At 36.0% G+C, this 26140-nt stretch overlaps 1 protein-coding gene across 1 annotated transcript in view; it reads left to right on the top strand.

Moving 5' to 3' along the window:
* The window catches only part of TDRD3 (tudor domain containing 3), a 200039-nt gene that overhangs the window by 147216 nt on the left and 26683 nt on the right, over positions 1 to 26140 (top strand). Inside the window, exons 11-12 of the mRNA XM_061133546.1 lie at positions 549 to 1393; positions 8229 to 8354. Of these exons, the coding sequence (XP_060989529.1) occupies positions 549 to 1393; positions 8229 to 8354 (971 nt within the window). The remainder of the gene's footprint in view (positions 1 to 548; positions 1394 to 8228; positions 8355 to 26140) is intronic.

Raw genomic sequence — 26140 nt, 5'->3', positions numbered from 1 at the left:
ACACCAGGCTTCCCTGTCCTTCACCAGGGAAGGTTTATAATAGATATCTAATTGTAATCCAAACACTTAGCAATTCCAGATCCAGAAAGAACTGAGAATTTTTTTTTTCTGCTAAGACTAGAGCTTGACTGACAGTGAATGAAACATTTTAAATGGGGTGGGGATTAATAAAAGAACTGACTTAGAGGTATACTTGCACAGTTTCATAGCAGCTTCTGTGGTTTTAGTTTGTAGTTCTGTTTCACCAGTCTTGGGAAATGAATTACCAGAACAGCATGTATAGATAGCTACAACAATGCAACTATTCAGTAACAAATACAACTTGCTTTTGAATTATCCACAATTTTTTCATGGTTCATATCATTGCTTTACTTCACTAATGTGGCTAACCAGGCAAACTGTACATTAGAAACATGAGTCTAACCAAGCAAAGAGGGATTAAGATAATGAGGTAGGAAGATAGTAGAAGATGTTAAATGAGTAGTTTTATAATTAAGTATTAATGCAGTCTTCATTTTAATATGCATATGATTACTTTTACTTTTCAGAACCTAAATCACAGCCGCAGCAGCTTCATCAAGGACAAAACAGAATGTCAAATACTGAGCAAAATGGAGTAAAAGATAATAATCAACCACGATATCTTCCTCGAAATGATACCAGACAGCCAAGAAATGAAAAACCTCCTCGTTTTCAAAGAGACACCCAAAATTCAAAGGCAGTTTTAGAAGGCAGTGGATTACCTAGAAACAGAGGTTCTGAAAGACCAAGTACTTCTTCAGGATCTGAAGTATGGCCTGAAGAGAGAATCAAATGTGATAGACCATATTCTAGATATGATAGAACTAAAGATACTTCTTACCTTTTAAGTTCCCAACACAATAATACTGTATTTAAAAAAAGGGATAACTCTATGCAAAGCCGATCAGGAAAAGGTCCATCTTATGCAGAGGCAAAAGAAAATCCATTTCCTCAAGAATTCATAGATTATAATAATCACAAACGTGGGAAAAGAGAAAACCAAACAGCAAATTTGGATCATTTTTATGACAGGAAGCCACGAACAATAAATAATGAAGCTTTTAGTGGTGTAAAAATTGAAAAACATTTTAATAGTGATTACCAGAATCCTGTCCGAACGAATAGTTTCATTGGTGTTCCAAATGGAGAGACAGAAATGCCACTGAAGGGAAGGCGAGTGGGACCTATTAAGCCAGCAGGACCCATCACAGCTTCATCCTATGATGATAAAATATTTTACAGTAGTGGTCCCAAAAGAAGATCTGGGCCAATTAAACCCGAAAAAGTATTAGAATCATCTATTCCTATGGAGTATGCAAAGCTATGGAAATCTGGAGATGAATGTTTAGCACTTTATTGGGAAGACAACAAGGTATGCATGCTGTAAAGTTATTAAATACTAATATTACTGAATGGAACAGTCTAGTGAGACCTTGGAAAGCCATTGCTTTGGGACAGAGTTGCAGTCTCTGGTTATACTTGTTTATAGTCTTTGAACAGATGTATGCGTATGTAACTTATCAAAGGAAGAGCAAAATATTTAATATTTTTTATGGATGATTAGGAGTCCCATAATATTTGATTGTTAGGTTGGATTTTCACTTGCATATCAGAAAAGTATTGTAAAAGTGAATAAATGAGGTTGATAAGTTACTTTAGTTATCATCTACTGAGCTATTAATATTTGCTTTTCTTTCTAGTAAAATTGTACTGATTCACAAGGAAGCAAATCAGTTGAAAGGCACACAGTTAAGTTCTGCAGATGTCATTTAATTTAAAGATAATATACATAATTAGCCTACTTTAAAAAAATTATGAGCAGGAAGGTTAATTATTTAGCTAATAATAAATAACTTAAGAATTATTAAACCAATAATTTAAACAGCCTTGTGTTCTACATTATATACTGGCTAAAAGGAAAAGAGTGGGGAAAATGGAAAGGGAAAGACACAAGATGAGATTGAGAAGGAATACAGTTAATCAGATAAAAGAGCCTGACAAAAGGGAGAAGACCGACACGGTGAGAACAGGGGGGAAAGAGGCCAGAGGGACCCTCAGACAGGAGGGCCTTTGTTCATGTCTCCATTGCTGCCCAGCATGCTCTTGCACTAACTCCTCTTCTGATCCTTGAAGACTTGGCTCAGAGACTTCCTAGAGGAAGCCTTCTCTGTCTGCACCCTCCTCCCTTCTACATTATTGTCTTTCTCAGTCAGTGCCTTGTTCACTTTCTAAAGCTTATCACAGTTTGTAAGTATTTCTGGTTTTGGTTCCTGTATTGATAACTCTTTCCCCTGCCATGATTTTAAGTTCCTTGAAGATAGGACCACACCTCTCTAGTTTTCCTCTATTGCCGTGTTCCTCTCACAGTGTAGGAGTTTCATAATTATTTGTTAACTTTGTTAACTAGTTCATTCTCCAGGAGGCACTGCGTAGGAAAAAAGTTGAGTGGTCAGGGGACTGGAGATTTTGTTGTTATTGTTCAGGCACACAGTCATGTCCCACTCTTTGCGACCCCATGGACTGCAGTCCTCCAGGCCTCGCTGACCTTCCCCATCTCCCGAAGTTTGCCCCACTTCATGTCCACTGCATCAGTGATGCCATCCAGCCATCTCTTCTCTGACGCCCTCTTCTCTTTCTGCCTTCAATCTTTTCCAGCTTCAGGGACTCTTTCAGTGAGTCAGCTGGAGATATTCGCAAGGTAATAAAAACCAGAGGTAGTCATACTAGGAAAACTATTGTGAAGGACCTAGGTGAATGTGAAGATCAAGTAAAAAAAAAATATTTGAAACAAATATTTTATATATAGAGTAGATTCAGTTGAGATGGATGTGCCCATATGTGTGACTGGAAGGAATAGTGGAGATAAGGTTACCTGAAGATTTCAAGGAATGAAATTTAGGCTGGGAAGTGTGGTTGGATGTTTTAAAAGATGCTATAGGGCTTGGGATCAGGAAACAGGCCCCATTGTGTTCAATGAATGATGAGGAATAAACAGGGTGTTAGGTGTTACCTAATGATAGCAGCAGGAAGGGGTCCAGGTACAACTAGATGGCGTAGCCTTTTAAGGTTTTTGTGTGAACATGGCTAGTAACAGCTTCTCTGCTGTCAAGTTTTTATTCAAGGCTGAAAGCAGAGGAGGAGACTGCACTAACTGTGTCTTTTCTTTTTTTCAAGAAAAGTAAAAGCCTTCCCAGAAATACCAACAGACAATCTCATTGGTTGGAACTGTTTTACATGGCTACTCCTTGGCTCTTATGGAGACTTGGAAAGCAAGTACAGGTGTTCATCACTATCGGAACTCTTACTCTTGCATCTGAGACCACTCACTTTCCAAAACACAAGAACTATTTGATTTGGCTAGTGGGGGGATTACTTACGCTTCGCCATTTCTCCATTAAGATAGAGCCAAGAAGTAGTTGGAAATTAGAGTTAGTTTATAGAACTAACACTGTCTGCCTTGGAGGGTTCACTTCTGTAGGGGGCTTCCCTGATGGCTCAGTTGGTAAAGAGTCCACCTACGATGCAGGAGACCCCGGTCAGGAAGATCCACTGGAGAAGGGACAGGCTACCCACTCCAGTATTCTTGGGCTTCCCTTGTGGCTCAACTGGTAAAGAATCCGCCTGCAATGCAGGAGACCTGGGTTCGACCCTGGGTTGGGAAGATCCCCTGGAGAAGGGAAAGGCTACCCGCTCCAGTATTCTGGCCTGGAGAATTCCATGGACCGCATATGTATAGTCCATGAGGTCACAGAGTCAGACATGACTGAGCGACTTTGACTTTGCCTTTGTCTTTTTGTCACTTCTATAAGATACTTCTGTGAATGGTAAAGATGAAGGTGGAAAAAAAAATTTTTTTCGCATTGAACAATGTGGAGTTGGTGACGCTGACAAACAGAGGAAGTGAATAATTTGAATTCAAGTCCAGTAATGTTTGAAAGGCTTGGTAAGAAGACTCAGGCTTTCCATTCAAATCCTGTAAGGATCATATCCTAGTACTAAGTGCAAAATACAAGCAAGCCAGTATAGAGCCTAAAATCACCCCTGCACATGATCAAGGATATCTACTTGTACTCTGTCTGCCAGCTTCCCAAAATATAATCCTCTTTGAGGGAAAAGTAATATTTTTTAGAACCTTCTCATGGCATTTCATCTATTAATACAGTGTCTGGCATCCTAAAAAAATTATGAGGCATGGTTAAAAATATAGAGAGAATATGAATGACCAGAAACAAAGCAACAGAGAATAATGACAGTCCTAAGATATTCAGATATTTAAACTTAGATGAATTCTTTAACAAATATTGAGTATTCAACAAACCATAATTGAGTAGCTGCTAAGTGTTAGGTGCTTGAGATATATCAGATAATTTTGCCTGTGCTATGAACCAAGTATCTTCAAATACCTGATCAGATTGTTATTAAAGCTTTACTTTCAACTCTAATTTTCTCAGAAAATAAAAAATACTAAATTCATATATTGTCTCTACTGAATATACTCAAAATAATCTCATATAGCTTCTGAAAGGTGGTGCCTAATATTTCCCAAAATATTTTGAGCTTTTAGAGGATTGTTAGAATAATTGAATGATCTCCTAAGGGGACTATTTTGATTTTATGTGGATGTTTTTCAGTTTAGAATGAAGGATTGTAGGCTCTGTATAGATATACCATTAAACAAATAAATAATACTTTGTGAAAGAGATGGCATTAGTTATCTTATAAAACCACCTAATTTAAGAGATAACTTTTCAGTGTCTTGTCAAGAACAGGCAACTTTCCAATTTTCTAACCAGAGACTAGGGTAATGGCTTAAGAACAGCGTTATCTATAACTCCTTAAGAAACCATAATGTTAATTGCATTATAAATGATGTTCTGGAAGCAGTCAGTTAGTACCATTTAAAACATTCCTCGATATCTTGCCTTCTCTCCAGCTTCACTTTCATAGAAAGACTGAGAGTTCAGAACAGTCCCTCTTCTTCCGATACATCTGCCATGACTAGTTTAGCTCTTCCAGCCCTATCAGCTGGGGTATTGTAGCAGCCTCTAAAGTGGTCTCCTTGCCTTCTGTCTTATTCCTCTTAACATTGTCACTGGAACTGCCATCACTGTGATCTTGTCATTCTTCCTAGTTAAAATATTTCTCTTGTAGTCTAGCATGCCTATGGATCCTCTATCAGCTGACCCTTACTATCTTGCCCTATTGGCTGACCCTTCTCACGTCATGCCATAGTTAATTTAAAACTATTTGTTGTATCCTGTACTCTTCTCCATGCTTTGTGTCTCTGTAACTCTTACTGGAACACCTTCCTCAGTTCTTAGCTTGGCTAAATACTCTTCATCCTTGAAGACTGTACCCACTGTCATTTGCCCCAGGAAGCTTTTTCTGCACTCCTAGCCTCATCAAGTGCCATATCACTATACCTTTACTTCCATGGTATGTAAAGTCATTTTTACACAGGCTATTTTTAGTAAGTTCCTAAAAGAATGTCAGTTGTTTTCCTAGGGTATATATTATGATTGTTTGTCATTGTTGAACTTACCTGAACTGACAAAATTGTCTAAAAAGCTTACAGTTGAAGTATGTCAGAAATACAGCAATTTACAGAACATGGAAGTGTAAGGCTAAGAGATAAAGGAGGAAAGGAGAGATGTGGATGTGTAACTAGATCTCTAAGATAAGGAAAAATTCTGGCATGGTATCTCTAATCTTCTTGCATCCAGATCTGGAAAAGAAATACCATGGATTAACTTAGTAACTTTTATACTGTGGCGTATAGTTGGGCTTCCCGGATTGTGCTAGTGGTAAAGAACCTGCCTGCCAATGCAGGAAGCGTAAAGGACGCAGGTTAGATCCCTGGGTCAGGAAGATCCTCTGGAGGAGGGTATGGCAACCCACTCCATTATTTTCGCCTGGAGAATCCCATGAACAGAGGAATGTGGCAGACTACAGTCCATAGGGTCACATAGAGTCGGGACACAACTGAAGCGACTTGGCAAGCACACAAGCATACTAGTAAAAGCAGGTTCTTTCCTGGTACACCCACAGTAACAGCTATTTTAGAAGGTTGTCAAGAATAAGAATTTTTGTTGTCTTTAGCATTTTTTGATTCTGGTGAACCCATGAAGGTTACTGAACTCAGGCTTGGCTGCTTGCTGTTTGAAAGCCAATTTTTGAGAACCAAGTGTTGGGTAAAAGGAAAGACGGCTTTGTCGAGGAAACTGGTGCTGTTCTGGGAAGAAGATGGACTCGTGGCCCAAAAAACTAGCTCCTCTAACCAGCTCCCCGTTGCTGATCAGGGGCAAGAGCTTTTAAAGGAGATATTTAGGAATGTACAGGTAAATGGAGGGGTTGGTGGAGGGAGGCTACATGCAGAACAGCTCCACAAAGATCTTGAAATTGGTCATGTTATGGTCTGATGAGCATCATATAATTGTTTTAAGTACAAGTATTGTTCCCATTTCCTTGAGGCCAGTTCTTGAAATTGTGTAAGATAGAAGAGCTTATGTCATAACTACAGTCTGGTCATCACATGGTTAAGTTCTGTCTACTGAGGGTTTCAGTATCTGCAAAACAGCTCAAAGGATTTGACTCAGAATATGTATCTGTAGCTCTTGAGGAGAAACTGAAGGTCCTTAACTTTGCTTAATGGCTAAACTATTATTATTTTTTCTTGCTTGGCTGTTTTCCTTTGTTTCCATGTTTTTTCACTTCTCTGATTACATTTATTCCTTGGCTGAGCTTTTCTGTAGACAAGCAGCAGATGGAGGACATGAGAGAGAAGGAGCGTCTGTCCCAGCAAGGTCTTGGGGGGTCCCGTTACACTGAGTCACTGTCAGAGCAGACATTAGGCAAGAGCATCCAACTGCCCTTGTTTGAAGAAAAGTTTCCTTGAGAGTAAATTAGAATTTTAAGGGTTTTTTGTTTATATTTCATGTTCATTAAGCAACATTCAGACCTATAATTTGAGTCCTAAATGGGTTGACCTATAGTGAAGGGAATACTCCAATCAATTGATCTACTCCAAGTTGCCTTAACAGATAAATTAAACATTGAAGTTGTTATGTGAATTCAGTTCCTGGTGACTTTGTGCATTGGTTCCCAGAGCCAAGTGATACTAGATAAACTGAAGAGATAAAAGGGTTTGGTCTTACAGTGTCTTAAATCCTATAAATCCTGGATATAACTAGTGTGCTTACTTCTTACCTGGGAACTCTGCTTCACCACAGCTGCCTGTATGACTATAGCCATGACAATGAGTCTTTGAGGATTTTTTTTTTGTCATATATTTCTGTTTTTTAAATAAATTGCTTTATACTTATGTACTCTAATTAGTACCTAAGAACCGTTTTACTAATGTCAGAGGGCTTCAGTAGCTAACAAGGAGACGTTGAAGAGCACTAGTTCTTTTTGCATCCATTAGCATGTGAATATTCTCTACTGGTCCTCTTAGTTCTGAAATCTTACCGCTGCTAAGTGTATGTCAGGGCTCACATGGATAAGAGAATCTCTCTTTTTCTTAGCCAATTTATGATTATCCAAAGGTAAATTTTGGACTCTGTGGGAGAAGGTGAGGGTGGGATGATTTGAGAGAATGACACTGAAGCATGTGCATTACCATATGTAAAACAGATGACCAGTGCAAGTTCCATGCATAACGCGGGCCACTGAGAGCCAGTGCTCTGGGACAACCCAAGGCATGGAGTGGGGAGGGAAGTGGGAGGCGGGGGCTCAGGGTGGGGAGACACATGTGCCCCTGTGGCTGATTCATGTCGATGCATGGCAAAAACCATAACAATACTGTAAAGTAATTATCCTCCAATTAAAATAAATAAATTAAAAATGCATTATCTTAAAAATCATTTTCTTTAAAATATTATATATATCAAAGTTGCTAAGAGAATTTATATCTTAGCTAAGAGATTTATATCTTTAAAGTTTTCATCCTAAGGAAAAATTATAACCATGTGTGGTGATGGACACTAACTAGACTTATTGTGGTGGTCATTTCACAATATATACATATATCAGATTATTATGTTTCCCACTTAAAACTAATACAATGATATGGCAATAAAATTGATTTAAAAATTAGCTTTCAAAAAATGCTAACATTGTAACATTTCGAGTATTTATATTTCCATCATGTATCACCTTATCTAGACAATGTTGATTATATCGTTTAAAACTCCTTTTTGTCTCCTCAGTTTTACCGAGCAGAAGTTGAAGCTCTTCATTCTTCAGGTATGACAGCAGTTGTTAAATTCATTGATTATGGAAACTATGAAGAGGTGCTACTAAGCAACATCAGGCCCATTCAGTCAGAGGCATGGGTATGTGATCCAAATTATGTACAGACATAAGCTGTTTTGAAGGAAATACGTAGCTCTGAAAGATTAGTCATAGTAATACTAAATTTTCCAGTGGAAAAATGTTTTGTTTAAAACTGGCTACTCCTAAAGTAAGATTTTAGTTAATAATTACCTTAAACTACAGTAAGAATGAGTGCATTGCAGTTGCTTCTCTTATATAATGCTTTGTTATATTATGTTTGGCAATAAGTGCCTTTATTTATATGTTTGCCAAAAATGTGTATGTGTTTTTATGAGTCTATGCATATTTTATTCTTTCCAAGTTTGTTACTGTTTAAATTTGACCAAATGATGTTCAGCAGTTGTCAAATTTAAATCTCTTTTGAAAACATGTACATTCTTTATTATTTTAGTTAAATGTAAAGTTAAGAAAAACACTTTAAATTATATATGAATACATCTGCGTTTACTACACATATATATGTACATGTGCAGATTAAATTTAAATATCTTTGTTTAATAATATTTAATTTTGTTGCCAAATGTTATGTCAAAATTGACAGTTTTGTTGATACAATTTAGACAGTATTGACCTCATGGAGTCCATTGTATACAAGATCTATGTAACTTTACATATTTAGGCAAAAACAAGAGGACAAAGCATGTTAGAATTTGTTTTATAGAGATTTTTTTTTTACAAATTTCTTTCTCTAATTTATGGGTAGCTATTGGTAAACTTATTACTAGAAACCTGATTTGTTGCTGTTTCCCTAAAATATAAAGATATACTAGAAAATTATATCACTTAGACAGTAGCCTTCATCATTGAAGCATTCTTGTTTTCCTATGAACTGCTTTTGATTTAGTTTTGATGCTTCTAGATTTTCCTGTCATGACCTCAGTGTCATTGTCTGCTTCACCCCCCCAGAAAAGAAGATAAATAAAGCTACAACAGAAATCTAGTAGCAGTAATCATATTTGGGCCCATGGATATTTTTTCTTGACCTTTTTATTCTAGAAAATTGATGATTTTCTAGGTAGCTTATTGTTTCATATTTTACAATGTAACATTCGTATCTTATACTGTATAATTAAGTAAAAGATCCTTTCTCTCATTCTCTAAAGTTTAGCTGCTTTTTCCCTAAAAGATTGAAATACCATTAATGTCTAATTTATATCTTTTCTTGGAGAAACTTGGTATAACTATATCTTTTGCCCTTTTGATTCCCATATGATGGCTATTTTTATTCTCTTTTTTAAAGTTAATACTCACGTCTTAATGTAGTTATAATGGTAAAAGTATTTATTGAGTTTGTATTTCTAGAAGATGAGCCCAGGTTTGTTATTCATCATGTGATCCCAGTGTTAGCCATTACAGAGTCAAAATAAAATTTTTACATTTAGTTTTTTTAGGAGATTTAATAAGAGATTAATTTTATTCTTTTCTCCCTAAAAAAATTTTAAGTTTCCTTACTTTGTTTCCTCTCTACTACCTTTTTCTGTTCCAGAGTGGACGTAACTGTTGAGCACCTTTCTTATTCCTCACTGTAGCTCTTCTACTCAGAGGTGTTTGGTGCCAAGTGATCTTTTTCTTTCTAAGTCAGTGACATTTCCTTTTTCCCCTTTAATGGTCCTCATTGCTTTATTGATTTTAGGCCATTGTAAACTTGGCTGAACAATAAATGTATCACATGTGACAGCCCATGTCGTGATTCTGAACCACAGCAGTACTTTCATGTTCTCTGTACCTCATCTAGGCTTTACTATGCTGTTTTTTTTGTTTGTTTGTTTTTTACCTATTTACTTTTTCTGCAGTTAACTTAAAAATCTTTCATGCTGTGCTAAGCCACTTCAGTCATGTCCAAGTCTTTGCAACCCCATGGACTGATAGCCCACCAGGCTCCTCTGTCCATGGGATTCTCCAGACAAGAATACTGTAGTGAGTTGGCAAGCCCTCCTCCAGGGGTTCTTCCCAAAAACCTCCATGAAATATTTTACAGGAAGAGGCAGGATAGTATTATTAACTCTTTTGGAGATTCTGGTATTTCTTTTTTCCTAATTACAAATAATCAGGTGATTATTGATGTTTTATGCTTTTTCATAAATTAATATAACAAATATTTTTGGATCATGAACAGTATTATTGAGTATAAGATCATCCTTTCTTCTTCATCTATGTGAATAATTGACTTAGTTGTAGATGCAGCTCCTGTTCTCACTCATCTCCATTAAAAAAAAAAAAGTATGTGTCCATATACATAAAAAGCCTCTGAAGAAAAACAATCAGTGTGATTGTCAAGTACATTTAACATAGAATTAGTGTATAGTTCTGTTATCCTCTGAGAGTACTTATATTGGGGTCTGTGAGTACTTTTTCTTTTGTAACTTTGGAATTGTAACAAGCTTTAAGTTAATCAAAGTAAAACGTTCACTTTACCAATAAGAAGGTAACTCTAATTGATGTCATACTAGAAAAATTTAAGGTCTGCAAAGGTAAGGTGAGGCTGATAGAAGCCTTAGTAGAGTTATTTACTCACATTGTGGATTGTGTAGATTTTTATTTTTTTAACTCTTGTGCTACATATGTACATTACTGTTTTTAGTTGTGAAATGATTTCATGTATTTAATTAAGGTTTATATTTGTTATTACCATAAGATTTTGGAAAACCTCTTGTCTTTCTAAGTATAGCAATGAGCATTCATTGAGATTTTTTTAATAGTTTGCAGGAAAAATAATACAACCAAGAAGCCTGCATATGCACCAAAAATCTTTATAGAAATCAGTTGCCTGTATTTTCTTAAAGGTGTAAGGATGAATTATTAAATAAAAGCATGAAATATTAGGAGTCTCAATGACTAAGTTAATAGTCTCTTATGTGGAAAATTAAGACAAAAATAAAATTAATAGCTTAATGTTAATTTTTTTCTTCATGAAGTTTAAGAACTATTTGCCTTAAATCTGTGTGTAGACAAATTTCTAGTTTCCCCGTCTATTTGTATATTTTCAGAACATACTCAGTGATGATATATTAGGTGATGAAAGTATACGTTCTGATTATGATTAAATACTTTATTTCCTCCAAACTGATCTACTGAACTTTCTGTTCTGTCATCCTTGATTTTTTTCTCCTAGCTCAATTTAACCTGTTTTTTTTTTTTATTTTAACTATGGTAAAATAGTCTCTTAATTTTAGTGTCTTTATTATAGTAGTAAATTATCAACATAATGTGAGATCACAGCTCATTCTTAACTGGATAAATCCTATAATTTTTAATTTAATGTTCTTTGTATGTTGCAGGATTTTCCTTATTTTACCAAAGGAAATGAATCATTATGCAATCTCATATTTGTAAAACTATATAGGGAGAAAACTATAATGCCGTTTTATTTTCCTGACCACTGTATACGAAACATTAGGGGCAAAGGAAACCTATTTATGTTTCTTGCAGCCATTTCCAAATTTACTCCTTTTAACTCTAAAACTAATACAGGAAAACAGTAAAAAGATGCCACAGGCCACTTGGAATTACTCTTTAAAATACCCTAGTGCTGCTGCTCAGACAAATCTTTTGTGCTTTTGGAGTGTTGTTCCTTCTGAGTTACTTATCTAAATCTGGAAAGATAGTGTCAAGTCCTGATTTTCCAAGAATATTTATGACTTTTATGCCACTGAGACTTTTATATCCCAAGAAATATTTTAGAACATGCTGATTTCTAAACTTTTTGAAGTTTCATAGTGTTTTACTATGAGGAAATGATCATTGTTCAGCTATTCTTCCAACTAGAAAATTTATTGTATAGATTAGTTTTATTCAATAAATACTTACTGCATATCTGTTTAGGTGCTAGGCAGTGTTCTGGGTGAGGGGTATATGTTAGTACTCAGAACACACAAAAGTCCTGTGTACTACACAAAGTTAGTGAAAGTTGTATTTCCAATTGTGTGAAACAAACTTAAATATCTTGTGGGAGTCTTCGTTTACCTCTTGAAGCTTTAAAACAAGATATAAGTGGGAAAAATCTTGTTTATTGATGTTTTAATTTTAATAATGTTTAAGGTCTATATTTTATTTCTCCTTATTTGAAAATAAATTATGGAAGAAGAAAGTGTGATTTAATGAATTTTATGTGTTTAAAATTTCTTATTGATTTTATCTGTTTAAAAAGTCAATTTCCTTTTAGGTGAGTTTGGATTTCTTTTTAAAATAACTATATTTTTTCAATTTTAGCATACTTTACAAAAAGAACTATTAATCTCAAGTTTTACTTTTGAAGTAACTTTGTGCAAAGTTTATATTATAATGTCATCCTGGGAAGCAAATTTGAAAATTACCTTTCCAAATTCAAATAATGTTCATAAAAAGCCATAAAGTAGTCTTCCACTAATAAAAATATTAAAGAGAAACATTTAACCCCCCCATCCCTAACCTATTTAATGAGGAAGGAGATAGAGAATTGTGATATGCAAATTAATGAGTTAAACATGAATCTTAAATGTATTATAACAAGGTCATGTTAGAAATTTTAAAGATATAGGGACAAAGTTAGGCTATATCTCATTTGTATTTGATATCAAAAGATCATAATAAATATTAAAAAGGGGACAATTGTTATAGAAACCATTAACTTCAAAGAGAAATTAGAATTATGTAACAGTGAGATTTTGCCAGTTAGTATCCAGTAAAAAGTACAGGCACATATTTGATCATAGTCCAGAAGGTTTTTCATTTCTGCTAATAAATTCTTAAATAAATTAATGGGTATAATTTACCATGCTTAAATTTCTGCATAATTTGAGTAAGGTCAGTGAAACACTGTAATACATTTTCTTCCACTATACATATTTTTGGGATACTTTCCTTTCAAAAATTTCCATGTAAGCAGTGCTCATTCTCTTTTGCAATATAAACACAGAGTAAATCAAAAAGAGTGTAGCTGTCTTAGCTGCATTTAAGAACATAATTTTCAGATTATAGGTGGTAGAATTTGGACGTTTCCATGCAATGTCTTTTAGCTCTGTTTTAATAAAATTTGGTTGTATTAGATATCTTTATTTATTTCTTAATCTACCATTCAGCTTTTCACAGTTCCCACAGGAGATTGTGGATCATACAAAAGGACTTTACTGGAGATATGAAAACTTCTGCATAGAGGGAGAGATGATTCATTCATAAATGCATGCCATATACATTGATATATCATATATATACATTGATATATATATATCAACTTAGATATAAATTGATGTCTATTTCCTGAATCCCAAATTCAGTTTGTGAATTTGAGGTTATTATGAAACGTAAGAGATTATTATGAAAATCTTCAGAATCTAGTTTTGACTGGGCTACATTATTCAAGAGATACTTTATTTCACCATTTTAATTACTACTCAGAAAATAGTATGCTATCTGAAGAACATGTACTAAAGTACCACTTGAATTTTGCTATCTGATAATTTAATTTAATATAATCTATTCAAGATTAAAGATGCTATATAAAGCATCTTTAAAAAGTTTCTGGGTGATTTGAGTTTTCCTTTATTAAGCAATGAAAGTACATCATGTGATTATTTCATGTTCCTTTTTACTGAAAGTAAAAATAACAAAGTAAAATAACATGGTAGGGGATTACCTAAGATGTGCTATTTTGTTTCTAATTTTAATTATAATTCATAAAGCACTTTAAACCTTGTATTATTTAAATATTAAGAATCAAGTTAGCATAATTGAAAAATCTACAGCATTTTTTTGTATACATGAATAGTATCAGTAGATGTGTTATCTTTTATCTTCTAAGTCTCCCCTTTATTAATAGCACCTTAAAGTATGGTAGAATGGCACTGGTCAATGGAGAAGTAAATTTAAGGTGCTTTAGATTTATGCTAAATAATGTGTAACTTTGATTTTTCTTCAAAGTAATCTTAAGGAGGCATCATGGAAGTAATCTGCAGCCTAAGGGGGCTAGGATTGTCAGATGAACTTATCTTTTCCTTTGACATTTTTATTTCGATTGGCCCAAAATTTGTTCTCTTTCAAGCATAAATGTTAATTGTTTCATTTACTTTATCAGGACTTTTAAAACTGTAATTTCAAACTGCACTCAATTTTACCATTCCTTAATGTATATATGCAGAAGATTTACTAATACACTGGTAATAAAGTAGTAAAATAAATGAATTTGAGGAATATTTTTGTTTTGTTTTCTTATTCCCAAACATGTTATATTTATATTGGGCATGTGCCTTGACTTGGCACTCATGTCAGGATATTTTAAAGATTTTTATAAATCTGAAGAGGCATCGATATTGAATTAAAAAAAAAAAAGAAACTGCACACAGTTTTGTTTTTGATTCTTCCATCTGTACCTAAAAGGCACAAAAATATGTTGCTCATTGCAATACAGAGTTTATTCCCTTTCAATTGGAGCTCCTGCAGGGTATCTTTTCAGTTCTAAAATCAGTAGTTGTGATCCTTGATTGGTGATGGGCTAAAAGGAGACTTAGGATACATGTTTGATTGCACACCATAATGAGTCATCAGTTGTCCATTTTCTTTTTTTAACCTTACATAGTCATTTGTGTTCTTTTATACCCTTCCTTTTTCACCTCATTTATTAGTTATCTCTATGTGTTTTAATTCTATTTCTTAAACATCATTGTATTTTTGACTTTGTTTTTTAAACTTTATTTTCTTTTTACCTTTAGTGGGTGGTATCTCTTGATGTATTTGGTCACCCTTCCTACTGATCCTAATTTCCTGAACTTTATTGGACCTATACTATTTATTCTAGAATCGTGTGCAGTAGTCTTCACTATCACACCTCTAGGAAAGGAGTAGAGTTGATCTGCCTTGTGAGAAGCTCTCTGGTGTTATAGCTTCTGATTCCATTAAATTTGGAAACTACTGGCAAGAGTTTTATATGTTGGCTTGAAATAACTCCCTTAGTAGTGGCCTATCATTGGCTAAGAGCCCCATTCGGAAGGGACAGGAAGTACTACAATAGTTAGAATTTGCCTTAAAAAAAATGTAGTTTGTTAGGAGTAAACATAATGATGATGTTCTAGTTGAGCAGCTCAGATCATCATAAGGATTAAAAAGTTATTGTATTTTTGTACATACGTCTTCATGCCTAGTCCATCTAGCTCAGGGTTAGTTCTGCTTCCTGGTTAAATAAATTTAGAAAATGCTGGGTTAAAAAAATTTAAGTACATTTTTGATTATAGAGTGTCTTTGAGCCTGTAGCAGGTTAATAGGTATTTTAAACTTCCAAGAGAGAGACATATGTAGTGTCAATTGCTTCACAAACTTATTTGGTCATGGAGCCCCCCTATTTTTTTCCTGTATAAAATCTGTTATATAAAGTCTACAAGAGGTACTTTGAAAAACATCATAGCTCTTCTTTCTAGTTTTCAGATTTTCCATATAAAATAGATTGAAGACTTATCTTAAGAAACATTGTTTTGGATGTTCCAGACTTCTTAATAACATAATAGTATATTTTTATATTACAGATAGAATAAAAGGCAATTTCTCTTCAAACTTACTATGAATAGAGGACAAAATATATTTCTGAAATTTTATGTCCCTTCTAAGCACATATGCTTTTAGTATTAGTGTTTTATTACATAATGATAAAATTGAGATCCTTTTTTACGTGTCATTATACACAACTCACTGGTCTTTTAATTTTAAAATAAAACTTAATTCTAGTTCTAGAAACTTTCATGTGCTAAGTTAAAGACTGTTTAAAATTATCATTTATGAAGACTCACATTGTAGCTTTTATAATGTTGCTGGGTTTTCTTTTTCTATAATTTTTGCCTAATAACCCACATGATATTTATATGTTCCAGCAGTAAGGCAATTTCATCATTTGTTTATTTGTTATTCTCCAGTAAGCTAAAGCAAAATCTGAAATCCCTGTTTTTGTTAAGCTGACAATTGACTACTGAATCAAAAGAAAGTATCAAAGCAAGTTAATTCCACTGAGCATGTAGACATTAAGTGACGAAGAAGACTCCTAAAAGATCAAAAATTCTGTTTTGTTTCAACATTTATATTGCTCCTTTACTAATAGGCTTAAAATAATGTGGAGAAGGGTATTCGCGTGTATTTTTTCCTCATAAATGATCAGGTAATATAAATCTTATTTAAAAATTCCTGGATTTGATCATCAGTACTCAAATGAATTACAGATCAAGAACTTGTATTAGTTCAGAAAGGCTCTAAAAGCTTTGGTCACAAATAAATATATCCGTGATCTTTTTATGTGCCCTTATTAGTATTGATGCTTACTAAGAACTTGGCCTTACTGATAGTTGTTCTCATAAATAGAAAGCCTATTAGAGACTGAGATGTAGTGGAGCTAATTACAAAATGATCTAGAAATGATAAAACATTGGTCACATACGCAGTCCATTTAAATCATATGCTTGCATTCTTAGGAAATAAGCAAAACAAATAAAAAACTTTTCACTGTGTTTTAAACTTAAATGTAAACAGTCCAGATGAGAAGTTAAAATATATAATTCCCTAAGAAAAATTAAAGAAAAATATAAGAAACTTGAGACTGAGAACTCTAAATTTTGTTATTGAAGATTTCTTATAGAAGGCTACAATAAAATAATTTTAGATATAATTTAGAAGTGAATGTAAGATTTATATTTCAAGAAGATATGCACATTTTCCCATTGCTTCGTTGAAAACACTTAAAATTGGCTGTGAAAAGGCTGAATATTCTTTTAATTCTAATGAGTAGAATTGATTTAATGAAAGTAATGACTGAAAAAAAAAAAGAAAGTAATGACTGAAGGAAGATATTTAAGGTGGAAAAACAGTGACCACAGAGAAGGTAAAATGTAGATTTGGTATCTTGGTTCTCAAACATTTTTCAAAATAGTTTTCCTAATAGTTTCAAAGGTTTGACTGAAACTGTTAAACAAAAAAATTTGAACAAAACAACTTTAAACAATTTCAGTTATATAAGTTTTGCTTTCTGAAATGAGAATTGCTATGCTTTGAAGTTCTAATAAATTTCACATAAATGGCAAACTTCAGCCAAAAATACTTCTGACATTGCTTACTGCCGATTGCCATTCTTGGACCCAAGGTTGAGAAACATTTTCAGATTCTGTGTGCTTTATCCTGAAATAATTTTATGTGAAGGGGTCCCTGAGAGAGTCAAATGTCTCAGCGTGGCTTTTGAAAGAAGGGTAGAGGGCAGGGCTGGTCTCGGGCAGATTACTCCCACCTCCCTTTTTGCCCTGCTTCAGCTCCAGGGGAGCTGGAGATGCACAGGAGAAGTCAGAAGACCTGGGTCACCTCCCGGCTCTGCCACTTACTTCCTGTGACTGACTTTGGGTAAGTTGTTTACTGTCTCTGGGTCTCAGTTTTAGTACAGTTATAGTGAGGATTAGGTAATATGATCATTGGACGTGTGCTTTGTAAACTACATAGGTCTATAGAAACTGAAAATTTTATTGTCACAACCTGGCCTCCTTCTTCCCAGTTCTTCTGTAGTCTAGTATCCTTGCCTCTGCGTTTTTAGAGCAGCCAAAAGTGACAGCTCCTTTTTGCTTTCCCCTATGTCCTCTACATATTGGAACTCTCATTCCTATCCTCTGCATGCTTCAGAGTTAAGTATTCTAAGGCTATAAAACCAGACTGGTTAAATTAATTTTCACTGTAGAGTATGGGTTATGTTACCCCTTTTCACCGTTCCCACTCTCACCTTTCTTCTTTAATCTCAGAATTATGTGCTTAGAAATGTCAAAGAATCTCCAGTGCATGGAATTTTGGAGATAGTGTTGGCAGAAGGAAGTCCCTTAAATCAAGTTACCCAGATCACTTCTCTATTAGTAATGTTGATTGAGTACATGAGAGTATGATTGTGCCTCTTGTCCTCTTTTTCTCTATGGGAAAGGAGATGGAAACAGTTCAAAGATCTTCAGAAATGTCTTTGAATGCCTAGATCCTAACTTGAAGAGTAATCATAGGGAAGAGACAATGGATTTAGTGGCCTTTTCTTTGGTCAGCTCTTTGAGTTCGCATCATCTTTGGTTCTCAGTAACCTCTAGCCTCCCTCAGCCAAACTAAACTGATAACACCTGTTATCTTTACTGGGTGCTCAGTTGATAGAGGCTGCATGGAGCTAAGAGGAAAGAGAATCTGCCTTCTGTGTGACATCTGATTTCAGATCAAGGGATCTTTAAGAGGGCATGAGAGCTTCTAATATGATCTAACCTTCCCCATAATCTCAGAATGCTTGACTTGGCTATGTGTCAATAATAGTAATAATAGCCCCTTATGTGAACTGCTTGCCGTTAATACCTAATTACAATGGAGCACAATAACCATTACTCCTATTGTGATTAGATTAACTGTCTTAAAAATTGTATTTATTTTATTTTTATAGTCTTGAATCATTGACTTATGCTTAACATGGTTTCTTGCTGAAGTAGCAATGTCATCTTTCATAACTAAAAATTAGAAATATTGAATTCTGATAGTAATCAAATGCAAATTGGAACAGTTAAGTTAACAGTGTTAAATGTGTGAATTAATGGGGAAAAAAATCAAATGATAGTGTTCATGCTGGCAAAGATGAAGTGACATGAGTACTCTTACATATTGCTAATAGCAGTGTAAATTGATGTAATCATTCTGATTTTTTGCAGTCTTAAGAGTGTTTATGCTCTTTAAACTAATAATCTCACAGTTGTTAATCTCTGCTAGGACAAGAGAAAAGGAACAAGTGCATTTTTGAGAGATGATCATTGCAGCAATATGATAATAGGAGAAACTAGAGTCTTCCTAAAGGACTTGAAAATACACTCAAAGTAGTGTTAGTGTATGTAGTAGAATTATGTACAGACTCTGGATATGTGTATATACTTATTTTTCAGCTTTATAGCCTTTCCATAATTTTGTAGTACATTTTTTTATTTGAAAAAGTAACAGCAAGCAAAATAAAATTAACATGAAGAAAGTTGATCATGAGTAGGAAATTTTAGTCTAAAATTGTTAAACTTTGCAAAAAGGATCTGAAAATAATGGGAGTTAAAAGAGTAGGATAAATAAAAACATAAATTCTTTCTAATTTTGCCTTCATTGAGGTTAACAGCAATATGATTATGGTTTTCCATGATAAATTACCATGATCTTTGAGCTTGTTTTTGTTTATAATTAATACATGAAATACTCCTACAAGTAAACTAGTGCAAATTACCACCTTCATTCAGTTTGTCCTTACAGCCTACTTTGCAATTCATTTCAAAATTCTCTATTGATAACACTGTTCCCAGAACACTTAAACACCTTGAGAATTCTGTCTCTCCCACATGCTTTCAAATACTTAGAAAAATACATTTCTTCTATGAAATGTTTATTTAATTGATACAGGCATACCTTTTATTGCACTTCACTTTATTACACTTTGCAGATACTACATTTTGTCCCCCCACAAATTGAAGGTTTGTGACAACCCTGTTCAAGCAAGTCTGTTGTTGTTGTGTTGCCAAGTTGTGTCTGACTCTTTGTGACCCCAGGGACTTCAGCATGCCAGGCTTCCCTGTCCCTCACCATCTCCTCGAGTTTGCCCAAGTTCATGTCCAGTGAATCAGTGATGCCATCCAACCATCTCATCCTCTGTCGCCCACTTCTCCTTCTGCCTTTAATCTTTCCCAGCATTAGGGTCTTTTCCAGTGAGTCAGCTGTTCCCATCAGGTGGCTGAAGTATTCGAGCTTCAGCTTCAGCATCAGTCATTCCAAAGAGGATTCAGGGTTGATTTCCTTTTAAGATTGACTGGTTTGATCACCTTTTCCTCAGGACTCTGAAGAGTATTCTCCAACACCACAGTTCGAAAGCATCAATTCTTCAGCACTGCCTTCTCTATTGTCCAGCTCTCCCATCTGTACATGACTACTGGAAAGACCATAGCCTTGACTATATGGACCTTTGTTGGCAAAGTGATGTCTTTGCTTTCTAACATTGTCTAGGTTTGTCATAGCTTTCCTACCAGGAAGCAGTCGTCTTCTAATTTCATGGCTGCAGTCACCATCCACAGTGATTTTAGAACCTTAGAAGAGGAAATCTGTCACTACTTCTACCTTTTCCCCTTCTGTTTACCAGGAAGTGATGGGACCAGATGCCATGATCTTAGTTTTTTTAATACTCAGGTTTTAAGCCAGCTTTTTCACTCTCCTTCACCCTCATCAAGAGGTTCTTTAGTTCCTCTTCACTTTCTGCCACTAAAGTGGTATCATCTGCAACCTCAGATATGTGGATGATGCAAAATTTCTCCCAGCAATCTTGATTCTAAGTTGTAACTCACCCAGCCCAGCATTTCCCATGATGTGCTCGGCATATAAGTTAAATAAACGGGGTGACAATAAACAGCCTTGTTGTACTCCTTTCTCAATCCTGAACCAGTCGTTCCATACAGGGTTCTGTCTCTTGCTCTTGATCTGCATATAAGTTTCTCAGGAGACAGGTAAGGTGGTCTGGTATTCCCATCTATCCAAGAGTGTTCCACAGTTTACTATAATCCATACAGTCAAAGGCTTTAGGGTAGTCAGTGAAACAGAGGTAGATGTTTTTCTTTGATTACCTTGCTTTCTCTATGATCTAGCAAATGTTGGCAATTTGATCTCTGATTCCTCTGCCTTTCCTCAACCCAGCTTGAACATCTGGGTTGTTCTCTGTTCACGTGATGCTAAAGCCTAGCTTGAAGGATTTTGAGCATAACCTTACTGGTATGGGAGATGAGTGCAATTGTCTGGTGGTTTGAACATTGTTTAGTACTGCCCTTCTTGGGAATTGGGATGAAGACCGACCTTTTCCAGTCGTGAGGCTGCTGCTGGTTTTTCCAAGTTTGCTGACATACTGAGTGCAACACTTTAATAGAGTCATCTTTTAGGATTTTAAATGACTCTGCTGGAATTCCATCACCTCCACTAGCTTCATAGGCAGCAGTGCCCTCTAAAGCCCACTTGACTTCACACTCCAGGATGTCTGGCTCTAGGTGAGTGACCACACCATTGTGGTTATCCAGGTTGTTAAGATCTTTCTTGTGCAGTTCTTCTGTGAATTTTTTCCATCTCTTCTTGATCTCTTTTTCTTCTATTAGGTCTTTATGGTTTCTGTCCTTTGTATTGCCTATCTTTGGATGAAATGTTTCTTTGATATTTCTAATTTTCTTTTTTCCAAACTGATGCAAAATATTTATTCCAAGTTAGTTATTTTATGCAGTAGTTTTCCCCCTCAACAGACTTGTGATAACCACATCTTTTAAATCTGTAAATAATGTTATCAAAATAATCTTAATCTTTGAAATCTCACAAAAACTTATATTTTCTTGATAGATCTCTAGTCTTACCCTTTCTGAATTTTTTCACTGTATTTCTTTTTGTTGTTAAATGAAGAAGGGCTTCTTGTCTGTCCTTGCTGTTCTCTGGAACTCCTCATTCAGTTGGGTGTACCTTTCCTTTTCTCCCTTGCTTTTCACTTCTCTTCTTTCCTCTGCTATTTGTAAAGCCTCCTCAGACAACCACTTTCCCTTCTTACATTTCTTTTTCTTTGGGATGATTTTATTTGCTTCCCTGTATAATATTATGGACCTCTGTCCATAGTTCTTCAGGCACTCTGTTTACTACATCTAATCCCTTGAATATATTCATCACTTCTACTGTATATTCATAAGGGATTTGATTTAAGTCAAACCTGACTGGCCCTAGTGGTTTTCGCTGCTTTCTTTGGTTTAACCCTGAATTTAGCTGTGAGGAACTGATGATCTGAGCCACAGTCAGCTCCAGATGTTGTTTTTTTCTGACTGTATACAGCTTTTCCATCGTCAGCTATAAAGAATGTAATCAATCTGATTTCAGTGTTGACCATTTGGTGATGTCCATGTGTAAAGTTGTCTCTTGTGTTGTTGAAAAGGTGTTTGCTATGACCAGTGCAGTCTCTTGGCAGAATTCTGTTAGCCTTTGCCCTTCTTCATTTTGTACTCCAAGGCCAAATTTGCCTGTTACTCCAGATATCTCTTGACTTCCTACTTTTGCATTCCAGTCCCCTGTGATGAAAAGGACATCCTTTTTTTTTTCTTTTTGGTATTAGTTCTAGAAGGTCTTGTTGGAGAAGGCAACGGCAACCCACTCCAGTACTCTAGCCTGGAAAATCCCATGGACAGAGGAGCCTGGTAGGCTGCAATCCATGGGGTCGAGAAGAGTTGGACACGACTGAGCGACTTCACTTTCACTTTTCACTTTCATGCCTTTGAGAAGGAAATGGCAACCCACTCCAGTGTTCTTACCTGGAGAGTCCCAAGGGCGGCAAAGCCTGGTGGGCTGCCATCTATGGGGTCACACAGAGTCAGAAACGACTGAAGTGACTTAGCAGCAGCAGCAGCTAGAAGGTCTTGTAGGTCTTCATAGGACTGATCAGCTTCAGCTTCTTGGGCATCAGTGGTTGGGGCATAAACTTGAACTACTGTGATGTTGAATGGTTTGCCTTGGAAATGAACCGAAATCATTCTGTCATTTTGAAGATTGCACCCAAGTACTGCATTTCAGACTCTTGTTGACTATGAGGGCTACTTCACTTCTTCTAAAGGACTCTTACCCACAGTAGTAGATATAATGGTCATCTGAGTTAAATTCACCCATTCCAGTCCATTTTAGTTTATTGATTCCTAAGATGTTGACTCTTGCCATCTCCTGCTTGACCACATCCAATTTATCTTGATTCATGGACCTAATATTTCAGGTTCCTATGCAATACTGTTCTTTACAGCATCGGATTTTACTTTCATCAGCAGACACATCCACAAATGAGCGTCGTTTCTGCTTTGGCCCAGCCGCTTCATTCGTTTTGAAGCTATTAGTAGTTGTCCTCCGCTCTTCCCCAGTAGCACTTTGGACACCTTCTGACCTGGGGATTCATCTTTCGGTGTCACATCTTTTGCCTTTTTATACAGTTCATGGAGTTCTCACCGCTAGTATACTGGAATGATTTGCCATTCCCTCCTCCAGTGGATCACCTTTTGTCCGAACTTTGCACTATCCCGTCTGTCTTGGTGTCCTTGCATGGCATAGCTCATAGCTTCATTGAGTTATGCAAACCCCTTTGCCTTGACAAGACAGTGACCCATGAAGGGGTGAGCAAGTCTACTAGCACCATTTTCCACTAGCATTGCTCACTTTTTGTCTCTGTGTCACATTTTGATAATTCTCAAAATAATTCAAACTTTACTAATATTATTATATTTGCTGTGGTGATCTTTGATGTTGCTATTGCAAAAAGATTTCAACTCACTGAAGGCTCAGATAATAGTTAGCATATTTTAGCAACAAAGTAAGGTATGTGCTTTGTTTTTTTTAGACATAATGCTATTGCACGTTTAAAGACTGCAATATATGTATAAATATAAGTTTTAATTGCACTGGGAAAGCAGAAGTTATGTGACTCTTTATTGTGATACTCACTTTATTGCAGTGGTCTGGAACCAAACCTGCAGTACCTCAGAGGTCTGCCAGTGCTTACTTACCATTCTGTAAATATGTAATAATGATTTTTGGAAATATGTAATAATGATACTCTGACTCTTTGTCTCTCTTTTAGTTTCTGATACATTATTAAAATATTAAGTGTAAAACAAAATTTTTATATTGGAGATTTTTTATTAACTTACAATTCCAAATATGTGTTAATCTATTTCAAAGAGCTTTTTGAGCACTTATTATATGACTTTATCTCTCCACCCAGAACAGTGACCAGCACAGCACATTTCCTTAGAATGATTATGTGTTAAACAATGGGAATGCATAGATGAGCAGCCCACACTAAGAGAGTCAGACTAGCAAAGGAGCCCAGCAATAAAGCACCATCAGTTCACTGTAAACAGAGCAGAAATAAATGGAAAGTGCTTAACTCGGTCAGAAACTGACCCATAGAAGAGGCCAGGCCTTCCCCAAGTGTTGTATTATAAAACAGCAGTGAACCATCACACAGCCCCTCTGTCCCCTTTGCCCTGTTTTATTTTCGGTATATCCTGCCCCTGCCTCCAACTTCTAAGTGAAATCTCTGTGAGAACAGGGACTTTGTGTCAGCTAGTACTTCAGCATTCCAAACAGTCCCTGAAACATAAGGCTTTCAATAAATGCTTGTTAAATCTGAATGAATGAAGTTTAATGTAAAAGTTGAAAGTTTTGAAGGACTTAGCTTGGGGAAGAAATGGAATCAAGTGTGAGAGAACAGCAAAGAGTGTAGGAGAACATGGGAGGGTGGGGTGTTTTGGCAGCAGTATGGGCTGAGTGTAGCAAGTGTCAGTAGATAAGGCTGAGTACAGAGGCAGGTAAGGTTGAAGGATGAAGAGTCAGGTGGGTTATAGTAAGTATCTGGGATATTATGTCTCAGGATAGGGACCAGTGAAGAATTTTAGGTAGAGTGTCATGATGTGATTTTACTTTAAGAGATTATTTCCTGTGGTGTGGAAAATGGACTTCAGTGAAAGCAGAGAGCATGGAAACTCGTATTGCAATAATTAAGGCACGAGATGGGGACTTTGGAGTTATCAGAGTTAGGCAAAAGTGAAGAGTATTGGTGAGATTGCCTAAGAAAGTGTGTGAAAAGAGAAAAGGCAAGGGCAGGGGTCAGCTTTGGAGGAACCTTGCAGTTGAGGGGTGGGGAGGACATTGAGAAGCAGGGGTAGCTTGGGAGCACGGGGCTTGGGTGATGAGGAGGGGTGCCTGATCCGCAGGGTAGAACACTAGGGAGGCCGAGGCAGGTGGGGTTGGAAAGTGCTGTTGGATTTGGTAGTCAGCAGGTACTGTTGGAATGCACTTTCAGTGGAATGCTAGATGTGCAAGGCAATTTGTGGTTTTTTGAGAGTAAGTGGGAAATAAGAAAATGAGGTATAAGCTTCTTATAAGAGCTCGGCTATGAAGATAAAGAGGATAGAAGATGAGAAGAAGAAGTAAAGGAACTTACAGTAGAAATCCAAACATGTTTGTATCAAAGGCAAAGTGAAGAAAAGAAAGTAGGAAAATTGGTACAGTAGGGGTAAGGATTAAAGAAAGTCCAGGCTGTGATGAGAAGGTGGGGCACGACCACTTTAGGTTACTCTGGATATGTTGAGGAGCGCTAAGGAGAGGAGAGGTAGGTAGTAGATACAGGTGTGGGTGATGTCATCAGCTGGGTTTCCAGGAAGGAAAGTGAGTAATTCTTCACTAATACACTCTTCTCTCTCAAGTAAAAGCTGGTCGTCTATTCAAAGTAAGAAGGTCAGAATAGAAGAATTTTGAAGAGAGATGTAAAGATATATTTTTAAATTTTTATTTGAGTATAGCTGCTTTACAAAGTTGTGTTAGTTTCTACTGCACAGCATATTGAATGAGCTATACGTATGTATATATCTCTCCTCCTTTTGGGGTTCCCCTTCATTTAAGTCACCACAGAACATCGAGTTCCCTGTACTATACAGTATGTTCTCGTTAGTTATCTGTTTTATAGATAGTATCGATAGTGTGCAGGCTTCCCTGGTGGCTCAGTGGTTAAGAATCTGCCTGCCAGTGCAGGGGATGCGGGTCTGACCCCTGGGTTGGGAAGATCCCCTGGAGAAGGAAATGGCAACCCACTTCAGTGTTCTTGCCTGGGAAATCCCATGGACAGAGGAGCCTAGCTGGCTATGGTCCACGGGGTCGCAAAAGCGACTAAACAACAGTAACAACAATCTATAGTGTATATATGTCAATTCCAATCTCCCAGTTCCTCTTACACTCCCCTCCCCGCTTGGAATCCATGCAGTTG

The sequence above is a fragment of the Dama dama genome, chromosome 30, assembly GCF_033118175.1.
Source record: "Dama dama isolate Ldn47 chromosome 30, ASM3311817v1, whole genome shotgun sequence".
NCBI lineage: Eukaryota > Metazoa > Chordata > Mammalia > Artiodactyla > Cervidae > Dama > Dama dama.
This window is presented reverse-complemented; position numbering and strand designations above follow the sequence as displayed.